The sequence below is a fragment of the Herpailurus yagouaroundi genome, unplaced genomic scaffold (assembly GCF_014898765.1).
Source record: "Herpailurus yagouaroundi ecotype Mexico unplaced genomic scaffold, PumYag 67569, whole genome shotgun sequence".
In the NCBI taxonomy this organism is placed as follows: domain Eukaryota; kingdom Metazoa; phylum Chordata; class Mammalia; order Carnivora; family Felidae; genus Herpailurus; species Herpailurus yagouaroundi.
The window spans coordinates 3300731-3323250 of record NW_024420375.1 but is presented as its reverse complement, the minus strand read 5'-3'; the positions used below and the strand labels follow the sequence as shown (position 1 = coordinate 3323250).

Genomic DNA, 22520 nt, shown 5'->3' with positions numbered 1-22520 from the left:
CCCCAAGATGTTCAATGTCATTAGTCATTATGGAGATATGGATCAAAACCACAATACCACTTCACATTCACCAAGATGGCTAGAATAAAAAAGATGAACAATAACAAGTGGTGACAAGGATGTGGAGAAATCATAACCCTTACACACTGCTGACGGGGTTATAAAATGCTCCAGTTGCTCTGGAAAACTATTTGATTGTTTCTCAGAAATTTTTTTTTTTTTAAAGCTTATTTATTTTGAGAGAGAGAGAACATGTGAGCAGGAGAGTGAGAGAGAGAGAGGGCTGTCAGCACGTGCTGTCAGCATGGAGCCTAGTGTGGGGCTCGATCTCATGAACCATGAGATCATGACCTGAGCCGGAATCAAGCATTGGACACTTTGACTGAGCCACCCAGGTGCTCCAAGTTTTTTTTAAACTTTTTTTTTTTTTAAGAGAAAGAGCCCACAAGTGGGGCGGGGGAGAAGGGCAGAAAGGGAGGGAGAGGGAGACGGAGAGGGAGAAGAAGAAAGAGAGAGAGAATCTCAAGCAGCCTCCACACTCAGCATGAAGCCCAACATGGGGCTCGATCCCACATCCCTGGGATCATGACCTGAGCAGAAATCAAGAGTCAGATGCTCAACCAACTGAGCCACCCAGGTGCCCCATCAAAAAGTTAAACATAGAGCTTCCATGTGTTACCAGCAATTCAACTCCTAGATATATATCTAGGAGAAATGAAAACAAATGTGTACACAAAAGCTTGTACACAAATGTTCACAGCAGCATTTTTTGTACTAATCAGAAAGTGTAAATAATGCATATGTCTACAAACTGATGAACAAATTTTTAAAATGGGGTATATCTATACAATGGAACATTAGGTGATGATAAAAAGGGATGAAGTACTGATACATGCTACCACGTGGGTAATACATATTAAAACTGATCCCTTTAAATGTGTGAATTGGGAGCTCCTGAGTAGCTCAGTTGATTGAGCATCTGACTTTGGCTCAGGTCATAATCTCACGGTTTATGAGTTCGAGCCCTGCATCGGGCTCTCGGCTGTTCGGCTCAGAGACTACTTCAGATCCTCTGTCCCCCTCCCTCTCTGCCCCTCTCCCCACTCACACGCATGTTCTCTCAAAAATAAGTAAATATTTAAAAATAAATAAATAAGTAAATGCATAGATTGTACAGTACGTGAATTATGTCTCTATAAAGTTGTTTAAGTAAACAGGCATTTCTGGAATGTGGCCACTTGATCCAGCAATTCGGAGGTTACTGGTACTTCTGTGGAAGGCAACTTCAGGGTTGTAAGGTATGAACAGGAAGTGAATAAATAGAGAAGAGTATATGAAACATAGTGGTTAAAAGCATAGGCTCTGGGGCGCCTAGGTGGCTCAGTTGGTTAAGCATCCGACTCTTGGTTTCAGCTCAGGTCACGGTCTCACTGTTCATGAGATTGAGCCCCACACTGGGCTCTGTGCTGACAGCGCAGAGCCTACTTAGGATTCTTTCTCTCTCTCGCACTCTGCCCCTTCCTCTCTCTCTCTCTCTCTCTCTCAAAAATAAATAAATAACCTTAAAAAAAAAAAGAGCATAGGCTCTGGAGTTATATATACCTGGATTCACATCTCTGCCACTTTTTAGCAGTGTGACCACCTTAGTGAAGTTATTTAAACGGTACAGGCTTATCTTATCTGTTTATCCATAAAAATAAGGATTATAATAGTACCCATTTCAGAGATTTCTTAAGGTGAAATAAAACAATGCAAGTTAAACACTTGGAGCCACTGGTAATACTGCTACTACTATGATTATCAGCAACAGGTTTGAGGAAGAAAGAGAATTGAGCTGGGGGGGGAATGTAAGGCTATGAAAAAATCTTTACTTCTAATTTTTTTACTAACATCTCCACCTAAATGACCCACAGGTACTTCAGCTCTGTATTTTCAAACTCGACTCTTACACTGTTCCATTCCTATTTCAATTTGATTTTTCTTTTTTCTTTTTTTTTAGAGAGAGATAGAGTGAGGGAGAGGGACAGAGAGGGAGAGAGAGAATCTTAAGCAGGCTCCATGATCAATGCAGAGCCCAACACAGGCCTCGATCCCACGACCCTAGGATCATGACCCAAGCAGAAATCGAGAGTCGAACATTGAACCGACTGAGACACCCCCAATTTGACTGTCTTTAAGTATTTATCCTTATAATTTGAATGACAGTTGGGCCTAACCAATGTATTCTTCCCTTGTGCGTGTCCAGTGCTCTGCCAGAGAATATAAAGATGAATAAGACATAGTCTCTCCAGGAGGTCACAAAGTGGTGGGAGATTTGGATATATAAATAACTGTATACAACATAGTAAGAGTCATAAAAGTTGATTTAATTGTGCTGGGGAGCACAGAGGATCAAAAAATGGTATTTTGGGCAGTCTGCATAAGTCTCCATGAAGAGATGATATGAATTGGTCTGGAAAATATGAATGGAAATTTATCACCAAAAGGGAAGAAAGGGCATTCCAGACATGGCACAGACTGTGCAAGAGGCATGAAGAAATGGCAACAGGATATTTAGTGAAATGTGGCAGGAATCTCTAGTAGGTGTGGGAGCCAGGCATTGGACAGGAGACTAGATAAACGGGTCAGGCCTGCTTGTGAAAGGTCACAGAATCTAGGTACTTCTATTGTCCCATGTTTACAGATGACAATACTGAGGAGGCTGTGAGAGGCTGTCTAGGGTAACTTGTCTAAGAACTTGTCTAAAGTAACTTAATTAGTAAGTGGCAGAGCCATGACTCATTCTCTGGCTGTACTCTTAATCCCCACGCTTATATACATGAATCTGTGCTCAAGGATCCAACTGGAGACCAGAAACCTTTATCTCCCCTATATGCAGAAGCTGTACTGTTTTCCCTCTTTTAAGACTCAGAGAGCAGATTTCTTTCTCCCTCCCTTTCCAGCTTTTGAGCAAAGGGAACAGATAATAGCCCCTATTAACAAATCTGTAGATCAAATCAAAGACTCACAACAAACACGGTCACAGGGACACACATTGCAGATTCCATCCACACTGTCTCTCCTTTCCACTTAATTAGGCCCACTTCTTCCTGCCACTAATCTCCATGCAATTGTTTCATTTCAAAAGATAGACTCCAAATTCTCCAGAGGATATATTCAAAAGTGGGACTAAAAAGAAGCAATAATAAATGACAAAAATGTGCACTAATTTTCTTGACCCCAAAATGCATAATACACTGTAGATCATTTCAGTCAGTCCAAGCTAGTCTGAATTTAGGACTAGTAAGGTGACTAGGTCACTGAAAGGTGACCTTTGCAGTCAAGGAACAGGTGATTCTTACCATTGTAGGTTGCACTGTTTTTCACAATTAGCTCCAAATGTTCTCTGAACTCTTCCCGAGATGGGTAGAGGCGTTTACGTACATTTTCACGCAGTGTCTGTAAATCCATTGGTCGAGTGATGATTTTGTAGTAGTCCTTTACAACCTTTGCATTGACTGGAGTGTGAAAAGGGTAGGTCTGTGCCAACAAGAAATAGCATTATCCGTGAGCAAAGAGCACTTGCCAGAGCCAATTCCTGAAGACTCACATTTTACCTGTCTACCTCGCCATCAACTCTTAAAGGAATCTTTCTAGATGAAGCAGATAGGTGTCTGTTTCCTCTACTAAACTATTAAATAAACCCAAAAAACCAAAAAACTACATCTGAAAGAATTAGAGGAGTTCCTGGCCTGTACTCTACTGCCCTCTATCTGAAATCACAGAGACACAACAAAGAGCCTTACCATTCCTACTAGACATGAATGCAATGAACTCACATTTGGAAGATCTCTCATGTCATTGATGATAGACTCCAAGATGGATGACAATGTCACCATTGGGTCTGTCCGGCGTCGGTGGATGGACTTATGAGGTCTCTAAGGAGAAACGAGAAATCAGAGTACTCCATTAGGTAAGAAAAACAAAAAAATAGTACTTTCTGGTTACAGCCTACAAATCTTGTAATGAACAGTATACATAATTTTCAGGGCAAGGCCAAAGGGAGAATCTAAGGCTGTGCCAGAGCCATGGGTTAGAGGGCTGGAGGAATCAATGAGAATCCCATCTGGTCAGAAGGCAGCAATGCCGAGACTCACATTTAAGTAGTCACAGTGAACAGTGGTTCCAACTCGCCGTTTCTTCTTGGGAGGAAGTTGCTGTTTGGGGAACTTGAGAACCAGAGATTTTCTGCGAACCTCATCTGCACTGTAATCAATAACACTTTCATAGCATTAAGTCCGTATCTCTAGTCCCCAGAAAAAAAAAAACGACTACAATGAAGAAGTCCAAAGTACCTGAGCATGAGCCTGGGGAGGAAAAAGCCAAACCAAAGGCCAGATATCCACATTCTAAGGCTCAGATCAGGCAAGGCCTCATATGATCTCCAAATAATAAAGAACTAGGCAAGCCACAACTTCAACTCAGTTTCCTATTTGGAAGATAAGGGAACTGGGATGAAGGAATTTCAAGAATCCTTCCAGCTCCAACATTCTACTTTAGGGTTCAAGGGCTAGGAAGCTGAACTTACTTACAATGGAAACAAGGAAGAAATTAAAATTTGGTTTGAAATAAAAATGAGTTTTAGTTTCCCTTAATCATTAAAAGACCATCCACCTTCTTCCTTTCCGTTGTATAGAATCAAGAGGCTACATTTTCCTTTTCTAATGTGCTTCAAAACATACTATTACTGATACTGATAAATTAAACCAAGAATGGAAAAGAGTCCCGAACTTAATAGGAGTGATTTATAATATTGTACATCTGAAATTTACGTTATATACCAATTTTACCTCAATAAGAAAAAGAACAAATGAATATAACTATGTATCAAATTGATTATAAAAATGACACACAAAAAATCATTCAAATATATTTTAAATGTAATACCCTGACTGCACAACTTCAGTGGCATATAGCCTAAGGACAACAAACTAGAGCAAACACCTTGAATCTACTTTAAAGTTTTGTTGTTAGTGGTACTGGTATCGTAATTCTCAGACTATTTTGTACATAACAGATGTACAGACAGAGCAAATGATTCAACATCTTGATGCCAGGAACCAGAGAAAGGATACAAATATGAATGGGGGAAGGAGAGGAAGACTCTGCAGATATAATTTGAATTGGAGGTTTTGATATGAAGGTTTTGATATGTGATTTGCAATATATATTTATTTCCTAGTTCCATCCACTAAAAGCCTAGAAGCAAGGACATCTCAGTGGCAATGAGCATACTTAACACCTAAATCTTGGTTCTAAATACCATTCCCCAATAAAAGGAACCAGGGCTCTTTGAAGAAATGGCTAATTCTAGGTCTTGAACAAGGAAATTTCAAGGACAGCCTAGAACATTTTGTGTTGGAAAGCAAATAAGTTCTCACAAGGACACAGGATCTGGCTTTAAGAGGTCAAATTTGAGACAATATGGGGATCACAATTAAAATAGTGTTAATACAATGGAGTACTATGTGGCAATGAGAAAGAATGAAATATGGTTTCATTCTTTGTAGCAACGTGGATGGAACTGGAGAGTGTGATGCTAAGTGAAATAAGCCATACAGAGAAAGACAGATACCATGTGGTTTCACTCTTATGTGGATCCTGAGAAACTTAACAGAAACCCATGGGGGAGGGGAAGGAAAAAAAAAAGAGATTAGAGTGGGAGAGAGACAAAGCATAAGAGACTCTTAAAAACTGAGAACAAACTGAGGGTTGATGGGGTGTGGGAGGGAGAGGAGGGTAGGTGATGGGTATTAAAGAGGGCATCTTTTGGGATGAGCACCGGGTGTTATATAGAAACCAATTTGACAATAAATTTCATATATTAAAAAATAAATAAATAACATAGTGTTAATAAATTATATTACACTAAGTTTACAAAAGGAAGAATTTCAGAATCCATAGTAATACTCAAACAAAAAGGAAAAAAGAGCTCTTCTTTATAGAATGCCAGTTAATGTAGAAAGAATGCTGTAATTAGAAAAACCATGGTTTTGCAACCCTCAATGTAATAACTGAGTTAGGCAGTGATCATCAACGGATGCTACACTACAGAGAGAAAGATTGTTAGGGAACAGGATATTCACCCACGTGCTAATTACAAAGAGAAAAACATACCTTTATTATAACAGAGTTCTGGGGACCACCACTTAAACAAAATGATCAAAATAGTGAGAAAGCCTGACATTATAAGCTTCTTGATGTGGTGCAGTAAATACATATTATCACCTATGTAGTAATCTTGCCAAAGACATTTAATCCAAATGTAATCAATGAGAAAACAGACAAATCCAGAATATGGGATATCTTAGGAGACAACTGGCCTGGACTCTTCAAAAAATTCAATGCCATGGAAACCAAAATAGGCAGAGAGAACAGTTCTAGATTAAGAAGTATTCAAAATACTTAATGTTTGAACTGGGATTGGATCCTAAACTGGAGGTGGGGCAGGCCAAAAAGGACACTAAGACAACCAGAGAAATTTAAATAAGAACCAAATATTAGATACTACTGACCCAATGTTAATTTTCTTAGGTGTAATGGTATGTTATGTCCTTAGTCTTAGACAATGGTATTTATGAGTGAAACAGCAAGATGCCTGCAACTTATTTCCAAATAGTTCAGCAAAAAAAAGTTTTAGATACATAAAAATGAAACAAACGTGACAAACATTAACTGTAACTTTAGAGGAATGATACACTCTATTATTCTTTCAACTTTTCTGTAGGTTTGCAAGTTTCTAACTAAAAAGTCAGGGAGAAAATGTTTTTTAATTTAAAAACTTCTCCACTTGATTATCTGTTACATTCTCTGAGAGCAAGAGACAGGTAGGGATAACATAGTTTATGTCTCCTTAATCTTTCTGGGTGGTCCATTATCAGAACACTGAGATTAGGGCGGGCGCCTGGGTGGCTCAGTCAGTTAAGCATCTGACTTTGGCTCAGGTGGTGATCCCGCAGTTTGTGGGTTCAAGCCCTGCATCAGGCTCTGTGCTGACAGCTCAGAGCCCAGAGCCCACTTCGCATTCTGCGTCTCCCTCTCTCTCTGCCCCTCCCCTGCTTGTAGTCTGTCTCTCTTTCAAAAATAAACAAACATTAAAAAAAAGAACACTGAGATTACGGACTACAAATATAGTGAGTGCCTGGAAGTACTCTATGCCAGGCACTGTACTACATGCTTATATAACCTCTCATTTTACCTTCACAACTACGCTGGTAAAGGTGGTTTTATTTCATAAATAAGGAAGTGGAGACTCAGTAAGTTAGGTAGCATGCTCCAAGGCAAGCAGGAGAGCCTAAGGAGTGCTTTATGACAAAAGACCACAATTTTCATTACTGGAAACAATTACTGAGGAAAATCCATCAAAACGCCTATGCCCTCAGTTCCACTTCATATCAACCCCTGCCCCCCTTCAACCTCCGACAGATCTCTCCACAGCGCTTTCTGTGTGCTCTTACCTCTCAATCAGCTGTTTCCCCAGGACGATCTTGGTCCCTTCAACCTTGATAAGTTCTTCATTATCATTATGAATGACAGTCTTTTCCAGCTCCTCCTCCTGCTCCTCGGTCATGGCAACAGGGTTGGAGGGTGGAGCATTTGTTTGATAGTAGAGGGGGCAGAATTTGTTTGTCCTCATGTGCCCAATGGCACCACAAGCCCCACACTTCAGCTGCAAAAGGGAAAGTATCAGCGTGTCAGAGGTAAACAGGCCACGTGAGATTCACTTTACAAGATACATAGAAGGCAGGAGAGAAACAAAGGCAGGTGCAGAACTTCTGTTGTAACAGAACTGTTCTACACCTTTTAACCAGAAGCCACTAGACAAAAAGAGCGTGTATGGAAATGACACATTAAAAATAAAATACAGAGACTGGGCGTTTAAAAAAAATTTTTTTTAATGTTTATTTATTTTTGAGAGATAGAGACAGCGTGAGCAGGGGAAGGGCAGAGAAAGAGGGAGACACAGAATCTGAAGCAGGTTCCAGGCTCTGAGCAGTCAGCAGAGCGCCCAACGAGGGGCTCAAACTCACGAACCACAAGATCATGACCTGAGCCAAAGCTGGACGCCTAACCGACTAAGCCACCCAGGCACCCCCAGAGACTAGACATTTTAAAAAAATCAAGTGAGGAAGAAAAGGGAGAGGATTTCTACCTTCAATTTAAGTTGTAAAGTATGAAAATGTTAAATACGCTGGAGAAAGTCTCTTGGAAGCCCAAGGTATATTTCCAGTCCCAAGGAAAAGGATAATACCAAGTCTCTATCTCAGCTTTGCAACTGACCTCAATTTCATCTGTAAAATAGGGTCAATACTCTGTCATATTTATTGAATACCATATATAAGAAAAGAACTTGAGGGGCGCCTGGGTGGGTCAGTCAGTTAAGCACCTGACTTCAGCTCAGGTCATGATTTCACAGTTTGTGGGTTCAAGCCCCACATCGGGCTCTGTGCTGACAGTTCAGAGCCTGGAGCCTGCTTCGGATTCTGTTGTCTCCCTCTCTCTCTGCCCCTCCCCTGCTTGTGTGTGCTCTCTCTCTCACATATAAATAAACATTACAAAATTTTTTAAAAAAGAAAGGAAGCTGAAAATATTTAAAGACCTCAGTCCATGTTACCAGAAATTTACATTTACTGAGAATTTCAGTTTATAAAGTGCTTCTCATGCATTGTATCACTTACTCCAACAACACTATGAGACAGGTATCGTATTTTATGGAAGAGAAAAACACGTATGGTAAGGTTAAGGTCACAAAGCAACTAAATGGCAGAACCAGAACCCAAAGCCAGATCTTCTGTTTCCAAGTCCATGGCTCTTTCCACTATATCGTAGTTCCCTTTTATTGTATACATTAGTTACGTTGTAGAGTAATATCTGAAATCCTACCAAAGTTATGGAAAGCAACCTGTACTGTAGGTTTTTCTGTTACTTCTTTATGTACAATTTTAAAAAGGTGTGTGTGTGTGCACGCACACACACACACACACACAGATGTACACGTAAAAAAATCTATCTCAACCAAACCTATCTCAACTCCTAGGAAATATTTCCAACTGATGAAGTATAAAATTAATACCCAATGGCATCAGATTAAGTTGTTGGTACCAGTCACACTAGTACCGGTAACACCTGCCTGACAGCCACACCAACTCAAACTAGCTTTCCACAATACTGCCCTCATTCCTAGTTAGGGAGGATGCCAAAAGCTAAGGGAAAAAGTATGCTTTCTTCCTTTGCCTTGTTAGCTATGATTATGCCACATTAATACTTACTTTTAGGGGCACCTGAGTGGCGCAGTCGGTTAAGCGTCCGACTTCAACCAGGTCACGATCTCACGGTCCGTGAGTTCGAGCCCCGCATCGGGCTCTGGGCTGATGGCTCAGAGCCTGGAGCCTGTTTCCGATTCTGTGTCTCCCTCTCTCTCTGCCCCTCCCCCGTTCATGCTCTGTCTCTCTCTGTCCCAAAAATAAATAAACGTTGAAAAAAAATTTAAAAAAAAAAATACTTACTTTTAGGTCAGGACGCTCCTTCATTTTTTTCGGTTTCTTCTCAGGAGGACCCTTAAGCTTCTCCTTTTCTTGGTTCCGCTTTAGCCGCCTAAGCTGCTCTTGAATCCTCCGCCGTTCCTTTCGCATCTCTTCTCGATGCTGTTCATCAAAAAGGGCAAACTTTCGACTGAATGACAAGGAGGGAAATAGAACAGGACCATAAGCAAACAAGCCAAGAAGACTGTCCTGACAGCTAAACATCTCACAACTAAAGTCATCCATCCACACAGAAATAAAAGGGGCTGCCTGGCACTCCCACCTCCCCCGCTCATCAGCCTTCCATGTGCCAGGAGACACCTCTCTCAGAATGAGACATCCTGAGTAATCCTGGAGAGTTCTGCCAACCGACCACAATGCAAAGGACCCAGCTGGAACTGAAGATTCCTTTATTTGGTAGCAAGTCTGAAATTCTCCCTGTGGTTTGGCTCTGTTCAAACTCAAAGGCACCCAGTCAACACAGACAGCCAAGGACAACTGTACAGAAAATCCTGTCATTAAAACTCAAGCACCTACCTCATCCCCCTTTCCCACCTCTTTTTTTTTTTTTTAATTTTTTTTTTTCAACGTTTATTTATTTTTGGGACAGAGAGAGACAGAGCATGAACGGGGGAGGGGCAGAGAGAGAGGGAGACACAGAATCGGAAACAGGCTCCAGGCTCTGAGCCATCAGCCCAGAGCCCGACGCGGAGCTCGAACTCACGGACCGTGAGATCGTGACCTGGCTGAAGTCGGACGCTTAACCGACTGCGCCACCCAAGCGCCCCTCCCACCTCTTTTTAATCATCCTCCTTATAATACTGGAAAGTGGTGAGTCAAACTCACATGAATTCCTCATCTTTTGTGGTCCGTATGCGTACATAGGCATCAATGACAGCTGGCTTTCGAACTGTCTCACAGCGAACATACTCTTTCCCCTCTTCATCTCGAAATGTGCGATAAATCTTGAGACAACGCCCAGTGGCAGAAGAGTTAAGACTAGTCACAGAAGCTGTGTCATCATCTCTGTGATTGTTTCCTGATGCTGCTGAACCTGCTGCTGCAAGGCAGAAAAAGATTTCCACACATTCCCCCTACCACCCAAACAGTCCTTTTCCTGGAGTTGAGTGAAAACCTCAAAGCTCAACATATCACAAAAGTATGGTTCTACAGAAAGCATCAACGTCACCACCAGCCCGAAGTATACTGATTTGTCCTTTCCTGACTTCATTTTACCACTGCCAATGTTCCCATTTTTTATTAAGTACAAGAAGTTCTGAAAGGACCTCAAAGAACTGCATGTTTGTTTTAGGGGACAAAAGAACAGTAGCTGTATTCGAAGTCCTCTAAATAGCAAAAGAAAGTCTAAGTAGCAAGTAGCTGATATTCACATTAAAGAAAAGCACTCAATGGGGCGCCTGGGTGGCCCAGTAGGTTAAGTGTCCGGCTTGGGGTCAGGTCATGATCTTGCAGTTCGTGGGTTCGAGCCCCACGTCCGGCTCTGTGCTCAGAGCCTGGAGCCAGCTTCAGATTCTGTGTCTCCCTCTCTCTGCCCCTCCCCTGCTCACACTGTCTGTCTCTCTCTCTCCAAAATAAACATTAAAAATAAATAATTAAATTTAAAAAAGCACCCAAGCACCAAGGGGGCAAAACTGTCCCAGAGAAACAAGTCCAGAGTCTCAAGGCCTAGAGTGTGCTTCTCAAACTTTAATGTGAATGAACAGGAATCGCCTGAGAATTCTCATTAAAATAGATTCAAATTCAGTAGGGTTTGGGGTGAGGCCTAAGATTCTGCATTTCTAACAAGCTCCCATGTGATGCAGATACTGCTGGTCCAGGACCACACTGATGGAAAGGCTGTATCACATCTTTACAAAGTAGTATGAACACAAAATTACATAAAGCTTTTACAGAGAGGAGTAAACAAAGGAAACACTACTAGGAGTGAGAACAGTCATTCAAATCTTCATCTGGAGTCTTTATCCCCTCTCTCACAGTATCTACATCCAAATTTTAAATTGCCTGCTTGACACCTATACTGGGAAAAGTCATGGGCATCTCAAACTCCATACGTTACTTCTTCCCTTCTCACACCTGGTTCTTTCTCTGAAATTTACTACTTTAATCAATGGGACCACCATCTTCCTAGCAGGCCCAGAATGAAATCTTAGGGTCACCTTGATTTTTCTCTTTTCATTCCCAATATCCTTATCCCAAACCAGTTCAGGCCTTAATCATCCCCACCCTCAACTTCTGCAATTTTTGGTTGACTTTTAACTCTTTTTAGGGTCTAAGACCCCTTTGAAAATCTTCTGAAAGCCATGGATCTTCTCCTCAGAAAAGGCACACTTGTACAGAATTTTACATGTGATTTCAGAGGGTTCAAGGGCAACTCCCCAAATCCACCCACAAATTCTGTATTACAAACTCTTCCTCTCGAGGAGGAATGCCCAGAATGCTCACGTGATGTACAGCACTGCTAGCCCTGGCTTGGACAGGCCTGATACACACGAGAGGCAGGTAGTGGACTGACCAGAGGCAGGTAGTAGACTGGCAGCATGTCTTCCATCTGTGCCCCACAGACAGACCTACAGTCCAGTTTGCAGTAATCGCTCTACCTCATCTACAGGCCTTTCTACACTCATCCCCTATTTCTTCTGCCTCCAGCTTTGCCTCAGTTATTAGTCTGCAGTTAGTTACACTTTTTCGATCCTTCTCTTTCTTGCCTGTGAAGCCACTACCCTCACCCAGTAGCATCCGCTGCAGTTCCTTCCGCTCCTGCTCCTCCCGTTCACGTGACAGCTGAGAGCTGGTTTTCTTATTCTGCAACATGTTCTCAATGTTCTTTCCCATTTCTTCGAAGTCACTGTCTTCAGCTGAGCTGCTGTCTGTGTCGGTTGATAATACTTCAGTCGATGACAAAACTCTAAAAAGAGAAAAAACAATGTGAAGCCAAGAGGAGGGAAAATATGAAAGTGTATAAAGGGCTGAAGAAATACGGTTTTAGGCAAGAGGAAGAAATTGGGAAATCAACCTTAAAAAGGAATACCCCAAATCCACTAAGACATGGGGGCCTTAAGAGAAAAGGGTTCCAAAGTTTTCCTAGACGTCTGTCAATAAGGTCAGTTTGAAATATGAAGCAGCACAGCAACTCTTTCAGAATTCTTTGAGAAAAACTGAGAAACATTTTTAATAGTGCAATACCATCCTCTCACAAGTAAAGCCTTCAGAAAAAACACTCACTATCCCCTATCACCACTGTAATAACTGCCAGAATAGAAGCCACAGAATAAGCCACAGAAGTTGCCACAGAACCTAGAGCTCATACCTAGCACCTCTTGACAATTCAAAACCTTTGCCGAGTTGCTCTGAAAGGAGTAGGTGTCCTAGCAGTATTATGAACAAATACCACCCGATATCTCAGATACCTGACCCCCTAGTCACATGATCAGGTAACCTCCTCTTCATTATAATATACTGTCCAACACCCCTCCCCTATCCGGCTTGGATTTTCTAAAACAAACACACTTGTTCTGTAGGTCAAAGATGCGCTGACATTCCTCTTTGTAACGCTCTTGATGCTCAGCCACAGAAAACCTTGATCCACGGGCAAATTTACTCATGGGCCCCTCTCCAGAGCGGGCCTGTTCTGTTGACATTGTGCGTACCACATCGATCACTTCCCAACGGGACAACTTTTTAATCTACAAAAGAGGTAGACACACACATATACATAAATCATCAGATATTTCAAAGAATAAACCAAGGCACACGCTTAGAGAAATAGACTTACATACATACATACATACATACATACATACATACATACATACATAAATATCATCCAGGGGCACCCTAATGGCTCAGTCAGTTAAGTGTCTGACTTTGGCTCAGAGCATGATCTCACTGCTCTTGAGTTTGAGCCCCACCTTGGGCTCCATGCTGACAGCTCAGAGCCTGAAGCCTGCTTCAGATTCTGTCTCCGTCTCTCTGCCCCTCCCCTGCTCGCGTGCTCTCTCTCAAATATAAAAAAAAAAAATTAGGGGCGCCTGGGTGGCTCAGTCAGTTGAGCGTCTGACTTCGGCCCAGGTCATGATCTCACGTCCGTGAGTTCAAGCCCTGAGTCGGGCTCTGTGCTGACAGCTCGGAGCCTGGAGCCTGTTTCAGATTCTGTGTCTCCCTCTCTCTCTGACCCTCCCGCATTCATGCTCTGTCTCTGTCTCAAAAATAAATAAACGTTAAAAAAATAATAATAAAAAAAAAATTAGAAGTTTAAAAATCACCCAAAGCGGGTTAAACAGAAAGCTTTGAGAAAGCTAACTCCTGAAAAAGTATCCAAGATCCAGTATACTACAACCTACACCACAAAATTATCCACATAGTTCCTTACATCTGCCTCCCACCTTTTCCCTCTATACACAAAGCCCCTAGGAAACTCAAAGTTTCCCTCTTCCATACTCACCTCTTCCTCAGGCACGCCAAATTTTCGTAGAAGCTGCTTGGCATTTTTCAGAGAAAGGCGACGGAGATCTGCATCTGTTCCTGTCACTGTCTTCTTCACGGGCTGAGGCTCCTTATCATCCTACCTCAGACATAAAACAAAAAAGGCAAGAATTGTAATAAGCAGAATCCCTTATAACAGGCATCTAAGTCATCCTGTCAATTAGGTGTTTTCCAGATCCTCCACTCCTTAACTTCCATTTCTTCCTCCCTTGATATTTTAGCTTCTAGGACTTCAGAATAGTCTCACCTTCTGCTGTGTTGGTTTGTTTGGAATCTTGACATAGGAGAATCCTTCACCACACCCTGTAGGATCTGCCACCCCAGTCACCTCCAGGAGACACTTGCCCTTCATGGCAGCAATGAAAGCCCTTGTGGTGTTCCAAGGAGCAGTGCGAACCTGAGGTACAAAAAAAGATTCTAAGGGCCGTGGGAAATGTGCTCTATGTCTAGCCATACTTAGAAGGTTGGGGTGCCTGGGGGCTCAGTTGGCTGAGTGTCTGATTCTCGATTTCAGCTCAGGTCATGATCCCAGGGTCATGAGATAAACCTGGGTCATGGGATGGAACCTGGGTCAGGCTCTGCACAGAGCATGGAGCCTGCTTAAGATTCATTCTCTCTCTCTCTCTCTCTCGCTCCCTCCCTCCCTCCCTCTCCCCCCACCCCCTGCCCCTCTGCCCTGCCTGCTCTCTCTCTCTCTCTAAAAAATAAAAAAAATTGGGGCGCCTGGGTGGTTCAGTCGATGGAGCATCTGACTTCTGCTCAGGTCATGATCTTATGGTTCGGGAGTTTGAGCCCCATGTTGGGCTCTGTGCTGACAGCATGGTGTGTGCTTCGGATTTTCTCTCTCCCTCTCTCTCCACCCCTCCCCTGCTCATGTTCTATCAAAATAAATAAATGAACTTTAAAAATTTAAAAAAGGAATTTAAATACAAATCAAGATGTCAGTCAGCAGAAGGAAGAATATGTGGAACCCTGGGGTACCCTTCAGTCTCATATCCCTTGGGATATACTGAGAGTTCTCAAAGATAGTGTAGCCACCCTCACGATGCTCAAAGAGGTTACACTGATGATGCATTTGATTGCCCCATTGCTCAAATGGCTTCTTTAGAATGACCAACATATTCTATAATTAAATGATAAGCATGCTTTACAAAGCACTGGCCTTAACTCTAGCAGCACCAAACCAAAGTCCATTCTACCTCTGCCACTGGTTTGATCAAAAATGTCTGTCCTCTTCTGAGACCCTGAATAGGATTTACTGACTGCTGCCAAATAAAGACAAGAGGAATGTGCTTGTCCACACAGACCAGTTAAGAGTATATACATGATTAGCTAAAAAGTGGCCAATTCTATTCAAGATTCAATCCTGAAGGCTACTTAACAAAATCTTTAATTTCTGAAATTCTCAGACATCCACTCATTTTTTCACTCCAACCCCAAAAGAACACCACGACTATGTTTCTGCACTCACTCTGACCTCACTACAATCATTCACCGATTTAACAAATATTTTTTGAACATCTACTACATTCCAGGCACTACTTTCTCACAGATCTCCTACTAGTGAGGAAGAGACAGATAACCAACCAAATTCAATACCGCACCACCAGTGCACTGACAGAAAAGTAAAAAGTGCTACCTGTACATTAAGAAGGGAAGAGTGATGATCCAATATGAGTAAAGGGTGGGAGTGAGGACAAGAGTCGGGGCAAGCTTCCAAAAGAATACAAACTGCAGGGGCGCCTGGGTGGCTCAGTCGGTTAAGCGACCGACTTCAGCTCAGGTCATGATCTCAAGGTCCGTGAGTTTGTGCCCCACATCGAGCTCTGCGCTGACAGCTCAGAACCTGGAGCCTGCTTCGGATTCTGTGTCTCCCTCTCTCTCTGCCCCTCCCCTGCTCATGCTCTCTCTCTGTCTCAAAAAGAAATAAAAACATTAAAAAAAAAAGAATACAAACTGCAAATGAAGGTAAGATAGTAGAGGAGTGTCGAGATCATATTCTAGGTAGAGGGAAGAGCAGTTGCAAAATCCCAGAAGGCAACAGAAAGAAATTTGGGAGACCAAGTGAACTTTAGCATATTTGGAGCTTAGAGTACAAGATGGGCAGTGGCAGGATATGAGAGGAGGTTAGAATTACATACAAGACCCAAATCATGTAGCTCCTTGTAAATAACATAAATAAAAGCTTCTAAAACAAACAAAGACCCAAAGGAAGTCTGTGGGCAAGAAAGTCATATACACGATCAAAATTTTGTTTTAATTTTTTCTTTTATTTTTTTACTGTTTACTTACTTTTGAGAGAGAGAGAGTGTGAGAGATAGAGAAAGAGAGAATGAATGGGAGAGGAGTAGAGAGAGAAAGAGAGAGAGAGAGAGAGAGAGAGAGAGAGAGAGAGAGATTGATTTTGAAGCAGGCTCCAGGCTCTGAGCTGCCAGCACAGAGCCTGATGTGGGACTTGAACTCATGAACGAGATCATGACCTGAAGTTGGATGCTTAACTGACAGAGCCACCCAGGCACCCCTTAAATTTTTATTTTAAAAAGTCATTCAACTTAAAAAAAATGGTGCTGGAATAATTAGACATTCATATGCAGGAAAAAAAAAAACCTTAATCTATACCTTGCATCCTATACAAAAATGAACTCAAAATGGATCTAAATATAAGATCTAAAACAATAAAACTTTTACAAGAAAACATAAAAGAAAATCTTTGCAACCTTGAGTTAGATAAAAATTTCTTAGATACAATATCAAAAGCACAAGCAACAGAGAAAACTGACAATTTGGACTTCTGCTCTTCATAAAACACTGTTAGAACAATTAAAAGACAAGCCACAGCCTGGGAGAAAATCTTGCAAATCACATACCCGATAAAGGAGTCAGACCTAGAATGCATTTGAGAACTCTCAAAACTCAGTAAGAAGAAAATAAGCAACCAATTCAAAATAAAAGCGGACTTAGGCACCTGGGTGGCTCAGTCAGTTAAGCATCCGACTCTTGGTTTTGACGCAGGTCATGATCTCACAGTTCATGAGTTCGAGCCCTACGTCAGGCCCTGTCTGCACTGACAGTGTGGAGCCTACTTTGGATTCTCTCTCTCCCTCTCTCAAAATAAACAAACATTAAAAAAATGTTTTAAGTGGACTAAAGAGATGAACAGGGGCACCTGGATGGCTCAGTCAGTTAGGTGTCTGACTCCTGACTTTTTTTTGGCTCAGGTCATGATCTCACAGTTTGTGGGTCTGAGCCCCGCACTGGACTCTGCACTAGCAGTGCAGAGCCTCCTTTGGATTCTCTCTTCCTCCCTCTCTGCCTCTCCTCTGCTCATGCGCTCTCTCTCAAAATAAATAAACTTAAAAAAAAAAGAGATAAACAGACACTTGAGCAAAGAAGATATCTGGATGGTAAATAAGCACATGAAAAGAAGCTCAACATCCTTAGCCATTAGGGAAATGCAAATGAAAACTGCAATGAGAGGGGCGCCTGGGTGGCGCAGTCGGTTAAGTGTCCGACTTCAGCCAGGTCACGATCTCGCGGTCCATGGGTTCGAGCCCCGCGTCAGGCTCTGGGCTGATGGCTCAGAGCCTGGAGCCTGCTTCCGATTCTGTGTCTCCCTCTCTCTCTGCCCCTCCCCCGTTCATGCTCTGTCTCTCTCTGTCCCACAAATAAATAAACGTTGAAAAAAAAATAAAATAAAAAAATGTTTAAAAAAAAAGAAAACTGCAATGAGAGACCACTTGAAATCTGATGGAGAGCCATGATAATAATTTTTTTAAAAAAGGAAAAATAACAAGTGTCGATAAGGATGTGGAAAAACTGGAACTATCATACACTGCTAATAAAAATGTAAAAATAATTCAAGTCACTGTGGAAAACAGTCTGGCAGCTCCTCCAAAGGTTAAACACAGAATTACCATATGACCCAGTAATTCTACTTTTAGGTATTAAACCAAGAAAATGTGTCCCTATCAAAATTTATACATAAATATTGATAGCACTTTTATTCATAACAGCCAAAAACAGGGGACAACCAAAATGTCCTCTCATAGGTGATCAGCTAAACTGTGATATTATGGAGCACTACACAGCAATAAAAAAGAACAAATGATCAATAACCTGGATGAAGCTCCACATAATTACAGAGGAAAAGAAGACAGACAAGAAAGAATATATACTTTCAACAAATGATACTGGAAACATAATATCCATGTGCAAAATACTGAAGCTGGACCTGTACATTACACCATATACAAAAATTAACTCACAGTGGGTCAAAAACCTAAGTGTGTGAATTAAAAATATAAAACTCTTAAAAGAAAACATAGAGGAAAAGCTTCATGACACTAGAATTGGCAATGATTTCTTGGATATGGAGCCAAAAGTATAAGCAACGAAAGAAAAATTAGATAAATTGGACTGTATCAAAATTAAAAACTTCTCTGCATCAAAGGATACAACAGAATGAAAAGGCAACCTACAGGATGGGAGAAAATATTTGCATAGCGTGTACCTGATAAGACATTAATATCCAGAATATATAACGAACTCCTGAAACTCAATAACAAAAAAAAAAAACCTGATTCAAAAAAGGGCAATGAACTTGAATACACATTTCTCAAAAGAAGATCTACAATTGTCTAATAAGCACATGAAAAGATGCTCAACATCACTAATAATTAGGGAAATGAAAATCAAAATCACAATGATATATCACCTCACACCCATTAGCACGGCCACTATCAAAAAAATAATAAATAACAAGTGTTGGCAAGTGTGGAGAAATTGAAATTCTTATATACCATTGATAGGAACATAAAATGCTGCGGATGCTTTGAAAAAAACAAAGTCTGGAGGTTGCTCAAAAAATTAAAAAATAGAACTACCATGTGTTCCAGTAATCCTCTTCTGGGTATATACACAAAAGAACAGAAAATAGAATCTTGAAGAGATATTTGTACAACCACATTCATAGCAGCACTATTCACAATGGCTAAGAGGTGGAAGCAACCCAAATGTCCATCAATGGTTGCATGCATAAACAAAATGTGGTATATACATATGATAGAATATTATTCAACCTTAAAAATGAAGGAAATTCTGATATATGTCACAAGATGGATGAACCTTGAGGATACTATGCTAGATAAAATAAACCAGTCACATAAAAACAAATACTGTATGATTCCACTTAGCTGGAGTACTTAGAGTAGTAAAATTCATAAGAGACAGAAAGTAGAATGGTGGTTGCAGAGGCTAGGGAGGGAGGAATGGAGACTTGCTGTTTAATGGGTAACAGAGTTTCAGTTTTGTGAGATGAAAAGAGTTCCAGAGACTGGGCATATGACGGCGTGAAATGTACTGAACGTTACTGAATTGTAAACGTTTTAAGGTTAAGATAGCAAATTTTATGTTATGTATATTTTACCACAACTAAAAAAATGAAAGAGTACTTATTATACGAATCCATTTATCTAAAATTCTAGAAAACGTGGGGCGCCTGGGTGGCACAATCAGTTAAGCTTCTGACTACGGCTCAGGTCATGATTTTGTGGTTTTGTGAGTTTGAGCCCCGCATCAGGCTCTGTGCTGACAGCTCAGAGCCTGGAGCCTGCTTCGGATTCTGTCTCCCTCTCTCTCTCTGCCCCCTCCCCGGCTCACGCTCTGTCTCTCTCTCTCAAAAATAATATGAACATTAAAAAAATAAACAAATAAAATAAAATTCTAGAAAATATGAACTGATCTATAGTGACAGAAAGCATCAGTGGTTGTCAGGGCACAAGGAGGGTGACGAGAAGGGAGGAGACAGAAGAAAGGAATTTCAAAGGGATGCAAAGAAACTTTTGGGGATGACAGATATATTATCTTGTTATGAGGATTCACAGGTATACACATACATCAAAAGACAAATTGAACGCTAAATATGTGCTGCTTATAGCATGTCAACCTTATCTCAATAAAGCTGTTTTTTAGAAAAGGATAAATGGGGAGTGCCTTGGTGGCTCGGTCAGTTAAGCGTCGGACTCCTGATCTCAGGGTTGTGAGTTCAAGCCCCACGTTGGGCTCTGCACAGGGCGTGATGCCTAAAGAAAAAAAAAAAAAGAAAAGGACAAACAGGACACACTAATAAAAATCAGTGTAAAGTCTTACCTCATCATCAATCTTCATCTGGAAATCTTCCTCATTTTCTTCTTCTGGAGCAAAAAAGGACTTCTCACCATAGCCAGCATCCTGAAAGAGCACAAATCTACGCATGTAAACCAATCAATAAATTAGAAAAGACAGAGTACAAGTTTCACTAAGTACCAAGTATAGAATATATGAAAGTAAGTTTTTGCACAGAGAATAGATTCCATAAAGTCTTCAATGTATCTATCACCATTCTACATCCTTACTACACTTCAGGGTACTTGCCAGCTGATATATGGATAGGTAAGACCCATAAAAGAAGACAGAGGTGCTCATTACTGCAGACTCAGTAACTCAGTGGTCTAGCTGCGCTATCCCACCCCAGATCTAGGGGATAAGGACACAGTGCCTTCTCGAAAGCACATGCCTGGCATCATCATCTCAGCCCACCTGGAAGGCCATGGAAAACAACTGAGAAGTCTTCCCTGTTTACATGCCTGTCTTACAAAGAACGAAGCTTAAAGTCACCACCCAAATGGATGCAACAATATGTCCTAAGTCCCTCATTAAGCCTTCCCGCTGATACTCAGCTACACTGTAGTTTTCCTCATCACCAATGTACACCGAGTTCCTTACATAGTTTGAATTTTCAAATAAATGGTTAATGATCTAGTAACCATCACTTCTAAGTCAGTGGGGATAGGCTTCAGCCTCATCTCTCTGGGAACGATCCATAGGCAGAGGTAGCACCCAAGAGGAAAGTGTTCACCTTCAGCCGCTGCTCTGCCGCTATCATGCTGTAATAAGCACAGCACTGCTCTGGAGACACCATAGCTCTGATCTCCTCTTCAGTTGGTAAACGAAAATCAGATTTTAGCACCCACCAATTTGAGTCCATCCCTAGAAAAAGCAGAGAGAATGAGATGGTGCTGAATTCCTAAGGCCCTTTCCTCAGCAGCAAGAAGGATAACAAACAGGGGTGCCTGGGTGGCTCAGTCGGTTAAGTGTTCGACTTCAGTTCAGGTCATGATCTCATGGTTTGTGAGTTCAAGCCGCACGTCGGGCTCTGTGCTTATAGCTCAGAGCCTGGAGTCTGCTTCAGATTCTGTGTCTCCCTCTCTCTCTGCCCTCCCCCACTCATGCGCTGTCTCTCTCTTAAAAATAAACATTTTCTAAAAGTTAAAAAAAAAAGAAGGATAACAAACCAAGACCAAGCCACGCAATGTCCCATAAGGTCTAGCCATGAACTCCAAAGAACACCCCTGCTGCTAGGTTCCCTCCATCTCATGTAAGACATCCAACACGCAGTGAACTTCTTGGTAGGCCAAATCAAAAAGTAATCAGAGCCTCCATCATTAGAAGATTTGCTACTTCCTTCTTTTGATGACTATCAATTTCTAATTCTGGTAGTTATATACTGATCCTTTAACCGTGAGCCTGAATTCTTTTCCTGGGAAGAGGCAAAGAGAACAAATAATTAGGCGCAACTGATGACCTGTGCGTTTGAAGTCAGCGCAGAGCTTTAGCCTCTTCCGGATGCTACTTTCTGAGTGAGAAGGAAAGGCTTTTTTGATATCTTCCATTCGGATCCGCCGTGGCCGATCTTTACTCTTCCAGAAGAGGCGGTAAATAAAAACCTGCCCAAAAAACAAACGTTTTTCATTCGGCAAAGGAAAAATAAAAGTCCTTGCCAGGGCTCCTTCCCCTGCTACACCCCTATGTGTTTTGATCTTTCCTGATGTGCCCCCAAATCCACATACCCTATTATGTGCACCCGGACCCCCTCCCTATTCTCTCATTCTTACCTGGAGAAAGTCTCGAATATGTGTATTAGCCCTTTTGGAGTTGGGCCCAGGAACTTCAAACAAGGGGCACTGCTGGCCGACCACAAAAATATCCACTAATTCTCGAATATAGTAACCTTGTCTTGTTCGAATGATAAGGAAGTCCGTTTCTGGCATCTTATGAAGATAAATTGGGGCACGAAAAAGATTGTTCTCAAAGGCCTAACAAAAGTAAAAACACAAAAATTATAACAGAGAAGCCCTAGGAAATTCAGTGAACAAATGAGAAAGGAAAATCAAGCTTGTTTGCTCTCCATCCCCATAATGCCATCTAAAATCTCTCCAGTAATATAAACAAACTGTAACATGGAATGTCAAACAGGACTAGAACAGTAACTTTTTACCCACTGGCTGTCTTTAAGAGTCAGTAGTAGGGGCGCCTGGGTGGCGCAGTCGGTTAAGCGTCCAACTTCAGCCAGGTCATGATCTCGCGGTCCGTGAGTTCGAGCCCCGCGTTGGGCTCTGGGCTGATGGCTCAGAGCCTGGA

General features: G+C 41.6%; 1 protein-coding gene across 10 annotated transcripts in view; it reads right to left on the bottom strand.

The window, feature by feature from the left end:
• TAF1 (TATA-box binding protein associated factor 1) overlaps positions 1-22520 on the bottom strand; it is a 90927-nt gene that overhangs the window by 53518 nt on the left and 14889 nt on the right. For 9 of the 10 annotated variants that reach the window (XR_005787996.1, XR_005787997.1, XM_040467731.1 and 6 more), the window contains exons 15-28: positions 21995-22195; positions 21685-21826; positions 20959-21089; positions 20211-20291; positions 14311-14460; positions 14023-14142; positions 13089-13264; positions 12308-12486; positions 10407-10620; positions 9546-9711; positions 7497-7708; positions 4137-4245; positions 3819-3917; positions 3342-3519 (exon numbers count right to left, since the gene is read on the bottom strand). Coding sequence is in view for 8 of the 10 variants with exons in the window: in XM_040467731.1 (XP_040323665.1) it covers positions 3342-3519; positions 3819-3917; positions 4137-4245; positions 7497-7708; positions 9546-9711; positions 10407-10620; positions 12308-12486; positions 13089-13264; positions 14023-14142; positions 14311-14460; positions 20211-20291; positions 20959-21089; positions 21685-21826; positions 21995-22195 (2158 nt within the window). In the remaining 2 variants the exon portion in view is untranslated. The remainder of the gene's footprint in view (positions 1-3341; positions 3520-3818; positions 3918-4136; positions 4246-7496; positions 7709-9545; positions 9712-10406; positions 10621-12307; positions 12487-13088; positions 13265-14022; positions 14143-14310; positions 14461-20210; positions 20292-20958; positions 21090-21684; positions 21827-21994; positions 22196-22520) is intronic. The other variant, XM_040467728.1, reaches the window with a different exon arrangement.